Source organism: Etheostoma spectabile, chromosome 7 (genome assembly GCF_008692095.1).
Source record: "Etheostoma spectabile isolate EspeVRDwgs_2016 chromosome 7, UIUC_Espe_1.0, whole genome shotgun sequence".
NCBI lineage: Eukaryota > Metazoa > Chordata > Actinopteri > Perciformes > Percidae > Etheostoma > Etheostoma spectabile.
The window spans coordinates 27,199,760-27,208,158 of record NC_045739.1 but is presented as its reverse complement, the minus strand read 5'-3'; the positions used below and the strand labels follow the sequence as shown (position 1 = coordinate 27,208,158).

At 40.1% G+C, this 8,399-nt stretch overlaps 1 protein-coding gene across 12 annotated transcripts in view; it reads right to left on the bottom strand.

Annotated features, from left to right (window-relative positions):
• Positions 1-605: 605 nt before the first annotated feature.
• The window catches only part of hspg2 (heparan sulfate proteoglycan 2), a 122,381-nt gene continuing 114,587 nt past the window's right edge, over positions 606-8,399 (bottom strand). For 8 of the 12 annotated variants that reach the window (XM_032519888.1, XM_032519878.1, XM_032519879.1 and 5 more), the window contains 10 exons: positions 8,198-8,369; positions 7,231-7,353; positions 6,787-6,843; positions 5,290-5,365; positions 4,701-4,779; positions 4,254-4,301; positions 3,805-3,875; positions 3,617-3,700; positions 2,282-2,385; positions 606-947 (listed from right to left, as the gene is read on the bottom strand). In XM_032519888.1, the coding sequence (XP_032375779.1) occupies positions 775-947; positions 2,282-2,385; positions 3,617-3,700; positions 3,805-3,875; positions 4,254-4,301; positions 4,701-4,779; positions 5,290-5,365; positions 6,787-6,843; positions 7,231-7,353; positions 8,198-8,369 (987 nt within the window). In that variant the 3' untranslated portion in view covers positions 606-774. The remainder of the gene's footprint in view (positions 948-2,281; positions 2,386-3,616; positions 3,701-3,804; positions 3,876-4,253; positions 4,302-4,700; positions 4,780-5,289; positions 5,366-6,786; positions 6,844-7,230; positions 7,354-8,197; positions 8,370-8,399) is intronic. The other 4 variants (XM_032519881.1, XM_032519889.1, XM_032519882.1 and 1 more) reach the window with 3 other exon arrangements.

The following is an 8,399-nucleotide window of genomic DNA, read 5'->3' as shown; positions in this document are numbered from 1 at the left end:
TTGCGAAGCAAAAACAATCAGCCACGTTAAAGCGGCAGTACATGTAACACCTGCGGTTATTAATTTGTATTTGACAACCTGAGCTGTGTACTGACGCCGCATGTGACCGTGGGCGCTCCTCTCCCAACAATTTGCAAAAGACCGTAAGCATGCTCGCGAGCGGAAAAGAAAAATAGGTTCCTCTACAGAAGTGAAGAAAGAAGGCCTAAACATCTTCAAGTATTAATACAGTTAGGCCTATAAAAAGCCATGGACACACAGTATTAGAACCCAGAATAAACTCTAGGAAAGTTGAAGAGCAGTTATGGTTAGTTTGCATGTTTTCCCCCACAAATATAATATATATGTATATATACATATACATATATATATATTCATATCTATATAAATAAAAATTCAGTGCTGTAAAAACATCTCCAACTCCATAGGATCTGACCAATCGTAGAAGGCCTAATATGTTTTACTCTTACTCTTCTCATGGCTAAAACTACTGCTGGAAGTATGTCAACTGTACTGGTTCTCCTGTGCTAATAGTCCTTCATTGACATTACAACACAGAGAAAGAGAAGACTTTTTAATATTGTTTCATTTTTTTCTCTTTTTTGGTTTAACTGCACACAGAGAAACATATCCTGTTGTGTCATCTTGTTGTTCTTTTTGGTAGCAGCAAAGCACCGAGTCTCTCTGTGTGAATCTGCTGTGTGTGTAGGACATCACTCCATAGTCTCTGTGTGTGTACGTGTGTGTTTGTGTGTTTAATGTGTGTGCTGCGGTCTATGAAGAGCACGGCTGCACGTTGATGCCGTGGGCTGCGTAGGTTTGCAGGTCGATGGCCTGGGCTGGCTGCTGTCCCGGCCGGGCGTTTATTAGTGCCAAGTTCCTCACGCAGCCCGTCATTCCAGACAAAAACTTCCCACCTGTCATAGCAGACATTTCTGGGGCTCCGCCTGTCACATGAGAACACACACATAGTAAGCAACCAGTGTTAAAGTTCCTCTTTCCCCTTTAAAGCTCAACAGTGATCGCCCACTTTTTTAATGGCTCTGGTTCCGGCAGTGATTTTAATCATTTAATATCTCCATTGACGTTTAATTAAATTCTTATATAAAGAGTTTTAAGCCTAAGACCCAGCCAACCAGCTCCAAGTTGAATCGTGACCATAAAACATCTGATTTGGCGCAAAAGAACGTTTTGAAAATGGCAAAATTGCAAGGGTACAAGAATATGACAGAAACTACCATAGACACCAATGGTAGCAGCTAGCGCTAGCTGTTTGCAGGTCCCTTAATCAACATTTCAATTGTAACCACTAGTTCCACCAATCAGAGATGCCACTGTTGCCTTTAGGATTGTGGGTAGTGTAGTATTTCTCAATAACATCGCTAATAGAACATGTTTTTCTTAAGACAATGTTGATTTCATATATGGACTTCTAGCTTCTACAGGAGCATAAACCTTCGTTTCACATCCTCGTAGCTCATGGTCAGTTTACCTTGGATTGTTAAGAAAATTGGAGAAAATCCTTGTTGAGACAAAACTGTTGCGCTCTATTTGGATCCACAAAGCAGCTATACAGCTAAGGCTAACTGACCCCAAATGACCCAGATTACTAAAGTACTACAGAAAATTAAGTAAAGGATTACATTTTAAAATTTTGCAACTCTTTTAAATGGAGCAACAAAACAGACAAAATATAGTGACGTGTTATTAATTAGTCGAGCAATCGGAAGCATAGCTAGCTTAATTGTGTGGATAGCTGGCCTAACTAAAAACACTGGAAGCTAAACTCACTAATGCTACAGTATTTCCATTGGGATTGTTGATGAAGACAAAAGACATGCGCTTGATGCTAAAAATAATGCTAATAATATAATAATATGTTACTAAAGAGAGAGAAATGAGGTGTCTCTGACCAGTCAAGTAGCATTAGCTAGCTAACGTTGTGTTAGCTTGCAGGCCAAAATGTTTTAGCTGTAACAAGAGGTTACACGGTGAGCAGTGTGCAGCAGTAGTTTTATGAAGAACGCTAGCTTCAGCTAGCTGAAAAGCCTGGCTCGGTGTGTTTACCCCCCAGTGTTTTCATTTAAGTTAGCTAGCCACACAATTTTCTTTTATAAACTATTAAAAGAAAAAGTATAATGCTTAAAACATGTTCACACTCCAGTTTAATTCTTTATTAACAAAAAATATGATTTACTAATGTTTTCAGCTATATGACGTGTCTGTTAATCTTTAACTAGATTTTGTCAGTTCCAGGCCTCCATACTTCCAAGCCACTCACCGAGGTATAAATTGCCTTTAGTGTTGACCATGAGGCTTTTGCCTTTAGACTGTCCATGTAGCGCGGCTCCTCCATCAATCTGGATGTATCCATCTTTTCCAGATCTGCATGAAAAGAAGAACATTAAGAATCAAACACAACTCAATTCAGCACTGCAGATGCACAGACAAATCAGTTGATATATTGATAATAGCTAATAAAGCTGGTACATTATCATTAACTAAAAGTGAGGTCCAATTTATTGGGCTATTTATATGACAAGAGAACATGGGTAAGCCATTACATAGCATGGGTAAACATTTTTCAAAAGCTTTTAAATGTTTGGATTTGGTTTGTGCTTTTAACTACTGTTAGGTACATCAGTTTGAACAAACTTTCTTTGGTTCCAGTAATTGGTTCCAGTGAAAATCATGTCTTTGTTGTGATTATGTATAATTATATAAGATGTTAAAGAAGCTCATTGGAGGGTGAAAGCATGAAGAAAACGCCGCTAAATCTGATTACTTCCTGAGAAAGTTATTTATTTTTCTGGTGGATGCAGGAGCCTCATTCAAGCAGAATGCACACACACACACACACACACACACACACACACACACACACACACACACCACACACACACACACACACATACACACACACACATATATATACACATACATACATACATACTGTACATACACACACACACACATATACACATACATACATACATACTGTACATACACACACACACACACACACACACATATATATATATATACACATACATACATACATACTGTATATACACACACACACATATATATACACATACATACATACATACTGTACATACACACACACACACACACACACATATATATACATACATACATACTGTACATTTATTCATACATACATACATACATGCATACATCTATAAGCCTTTAAAGTTGGTGCCCACATGCTTTATCGTTTGTGGTTTGTTTACATAACTCACAGGGAATGCAAAATGTTGCCATACTTCAGGGAAGCATGGGGGTTTAGCAGTTGTTTCTCCATGGTGTCTGGAAAAGTGAATCTGCAGGCAACCGCAAAGCTAAGCTGTGTCTTTATCTAACGTTATTGAATGATTTTTAACCGTGTTTAAGTAAACTAGTAGCCAAAGGTTAACGCTGTCTGCTGCCAAGTGTAGGGCTAACTAGTGTCACAAGCAGTGATGCATGATGTTGTATCTGGTGCGGCATCAGAGTAGTTTTATGAGTATAACTAGGAGTACATGAGCCCAGTTTCAGACCCGATACCCAATAATGGTGTTGGTATATGTGCATCCCTATTAATATGCAAACATACCTGACTGCTGTGACCTTATGCCATCCCCCATCATTAATGGACCTCTGGGACAAGATTTCTGCCTCTCCGCTGCCCAACTGGTATCTGGATTTCATACAAATTGTCAGCATTACTACAATATTTATATGAGCTGAAAATAAAACTCGTCAAGATGTCAACAGAAGTACAGGGTTACAGGGCTGAGTCACCTGAAAACAACATGTCCATTCTGCAGCCCAAGGCTAATGAAGTCCTTGCCTTTGCCGTTTTCTCCGGGTTCCTGAAAATAAGTGTGTTTAGTCAGCAGAGGAAGAGGGTGCTGTGTGATTGAATACTGAGAACCACTGAGCAGCTGCCCTGTAGTAATTTTCCACACCAACAGTTTTAACGGCAAACATGAGGCAATGCAGACAGATTGCTCCCAACAGTATTTGTAGAAGTGTGATAAAAACCTTCCGTGCAAAATAAACAATTACAATAGAAGCCATCACGCACACTGTGCAAACCAAACACAGACACTCAAATAGCATTTCAAATGATGTGTTTCTCCACAAGTATCTCATATATCATCAGCATCAACTGTACATATTTGAATGTAAAGCACATGTTATGAAACATGCAAACATAAATCAGGAGTGTCTTGTGTTTGAGTGGATACCTTTTTACTAGCATGCACCTTTCGCAAATTGCGTGCGCCTTTGGTCTCCTGAGGAAAATGGAGGGTGAGTTAGAGAAGCAACATGCATTTATTTAGTGGTGTGAGATAGAGCCAGGCTCGCAGCCAACATGCCCAACAATGTCACAGCCGCAATGGCACAGTATGATTAAGACGGTGAACACTGAAATGAAAGAAAAAATGCCGTACTGTGTAAGGGACATACTATTGTGGGCACGTCAGTAAAAACAGAAATTACTGAATGCTAGGAGAACATTAATGAACATCACTGCTTTACAGATGAGGTAGTGGTGATGATAAAGAATGCTCAATTACAACAGCAATGTTAGGGTGAGGGTGAGAGGGTGGAGGGGAAGGATGTGAGATTTGGATTAAACCATGGGTCAGTCCTACAGTATAAATAAGTCTCAAGATGGGAGCAGGACTTACCACTCCCTGCCATAAGATCAGCCCCTCAGAGGAGCTTGTGTTGATCTCCAGTTCGATGGTCTCTGGCAAGTCATGGGCACTAAAATAAAAATAAAAAATACTATAATTTTACCCACACTCACTCGGTATTTCACAATGTAGTGCTGGGCAATATATCAATATTGTATGTATTAATATAAAGTAAAGTGATGTCCTTTCCTGAACTTACCAGACTGTCCTAGCTGTTCTATTTTGTCCCTTTACCCACTTAGTCACTGTATCCACATTAGGGTTAATTGTTTATGGGGTCTGTAGCTTACTGTGTTTAGCGTGCTATCTTGTCTTATTAATGCGGTCCTCCTTTTGTGTAATTTCTTTTTTTATATTATTGTAGGTTGATAGCATCTTTCATGTATTAGGATTCTCTTTTTGTTTTGTTTTGTTTGTTCGTTCTTTGTCTTCTACACTCCAACTAATCTTTATATACTGTTTTGTTTGTTTTAAATATAAATAGCATCCGAAAAAAATAACAATTTTACCCATGATGCATTGCAACATCAATTCCTATAATACAAGTGTGAAATAGTGTAGAAAAGCACACTACAGTTACCTTCTAGTAAATATGGATCTAGGAAGGGCAACATATCCATCACCGTGGAAATGAGCTGCATACTGATAGGGTGAATCTAGAAATAATACAGTAAATACACATCAAAATGATATTCAAATAACATCAATGCTGCTGTGAACTTTCATTCTCACTGTTATGGTGCCCCCCAGTGGCGAGAGCATGTGAAGAAACCCTGGTAAGACCGGCTCGGTTAGATCCACCAGTTATTCCCAAAAAGGTATCTTCATTGAAATCACTTAGCAAAGTATTTTATTTGTTGGTGGTGTTTAAAGCAACTTCTAAAAGCAGGAAATACATAGTCTTTCCTATTGAAAAGTTGAACTCACAAGCAATAAAACGCACCCATTCTCAGTTAAATAATCATTGCTGCTACAGCCTGACTAATGTTAGCTAATGTAAGCACATTTTACATTGAAATTGTACAGCTGCGTAGCTGACATTACTGAATTAGTTACTCTATGTTTTAACAAGTCAGAGATACTCAGTTGAAAAAACATATATTTTTAAAGTTTGCTACAGTTAGCTAACAATAGCCACCTAAGGGGCATTCTCTGGGTGTATAGAAACGAGAAATTGGGTGTTTTAATGCTTATGAATTCACCTTTTCATGTGTAAGGGGAAGATAATGTTAATTCTTCTCTCAAATGCCACATTGTCTCACCTAATGCGGCCCAAATCTATATGCAAATACTGCAATTTCAAAACCAAAAAACAACAACAATCTTCAGCATGACTACACCACCCTCCATGATGATGCGCACTCATCACAGTCCATGACAACGCCTCACCAACACATGAGCAAGCTATTCGCCATTCCTCACACTCTTCACCATCTCTGACCTTTCACAGAAATCAAACCAAACTCACCACGGGTCCATGCACAAACACCACATCAAGCACAGAATATGTTAGCAATGCCGTACATCTCATCTCACCCACACACCATCGCACTGTGCTTTCAACAGACATGTTTGGAGTTGTTAGTAACAAATTTGTAGAGCAGATTTAAGGTTCTGACTTAGACCGTTTTAGAGAGAAAAACAAGTATTCTTGTGTATTTTCTTGTTGTACAGACAGGCATTCTTGAAGTAGACAAAAGGAGACGAGTGTTTATGTTGTGAGTAACCCTCTTGCAGGCATTTACATGATGATAGGGAAAAAAGAAAAACAAGGGGAATTCCACATTTCCATTTGGGTCCAAAAAACAGGCAGCACAAACCAGTTGATCTCCCAACTACAGTCTACCATCCTGTTACCTTTTAGTATAGATGCAGAATTCCCCTCTCCCAACTGTCCAATAGGGATGAGAGCCTCAGTTGCCAGCTGAGTACAGACGCGAGTTTGGTATGCGTGAAACACGTGTTAGGCAATAGACAGTTCGGGTTGAGCTTGGAAGGGACACGGGGCCCCTCAGGCTCAGATGGGCCCCTGTTAGTCACATTGGTTTCAGGCAGACTGAATATTGAGATACTGTACCATTTGACTCGCTACTTTCCAAATTCCTCAGGGCCTTGGGGAAGCTGGAGACCTGGCCTGTGTGTGCAGGATATAGCCATGAGAGTGCAGGGGTAAGACATACGTAATCAGTAAGGGAGTGAGCTGTCTGATGTTAGAAGGGCTTCATACTGTGAAGAATGTGAGTCAGATGGACTCATTACTGGTTGTATGTCTAGTCTTTCGGCTTTGATGACCAATCCCTTTGTCTATGTGATGCAGGGGTATGCAGTAAGTAACATACTGGGGCCAATGCTTTGGACATTTGTTTTCAGAACTGTTTTTAGAAAGATTCTGCTACTGAAATTGTAGAAACATACATTAACAATACAATTAATACATTTTTCCTCACATGTACTGCTATTTCTGGCTTTGATTTGAATGTCATATTTGGATGACATGATTGTGTAGCTGGTCAACACTTACTTTCTTCGCAGCTCAGGCCTGTGTGGCCGGGTGCACACACACACTGGCCGGCGACGCAGCTGCCGCCATTGTGGCATTGTAGGTTGCTCTGGCACACGTCTTTTACCACCTCACAACGCTCACCTGCGGGGTCACACACCGGTTATGCGTCAGGGGCAAAAGGTTGTTGGTTCACACCATAGGCAGGGTTTGGAGATAAAAAATGGATGTGGGGGGGGGTTCACCCAACTAGTATTTACTTAGACACAGGACAAGATGAAATAATAATTGTAATATCCATTACAATACAATAAAAAAATAACAAAATAGACAGATGTAATCCAAATAAACATATAAGCACATAGTACATGAACCCATACAGTACATGGCTTCTTAGGAGCCCTCCAGAAAAATTAATCGCTTTCTCCATTCACTATTGTAAACATTAGATTGTTTATTGACATTTTTTCAAACGCTGTCTCTCTAGCCAGCTCACAGGTCCACTTCTGGATTGACAGCACCCCGTCATTCCTCCATCCTCTTAGAATAATCTGTCTGGCTATCACTGAACTAGTCTGCAGCCAGCTTCTTATGTGCTTATCTATTCCGCTTAGGATTGACCCATTTCCTAGAACAAATGGTCTTGGCCTGAACTGAACCTGCGTCCCTGCAATTAGACAGAGGTGGGTTTGACCAATTTGAACTATTCAGAGATTTTTCAAGGAGCAGAGCTGTTTAAATTGCTTTTTACCCAGATTTCATATCCTGATGCACCCACAAGTTGGATTTCTTAGAGGCTGATGAGCATAGTTTAAAGGTAAGGAGGTCGCCTTAGACAAAGAACGGGCAGAAAATACAAATGCAGTGCAGATTGTGGAACAGAATCCAGAACTGTGACGCAAAAAACAACAACAATTTGCCTGGAATTCTGGGCAGATCTGACACATGCTATTCCAATGTTACGCAAATTGTGAGCATGAGCACTAACCTTCAAATCCATCCTTACAGAGGCATTGGTACTCATATTCAACACTCGACATGCAGTGACCACCATTCAGGCAGGGCCGGCGGTCACAAGGGCTGTTGTCCACACACTTGCGGATAGATCTGCTTTCTGTAAAGCTGTAGGACAGATCCACCTTCTTGTTGTTGATGGCAACCTAAGCAGGGAGCGGAGACACATTTTGGCT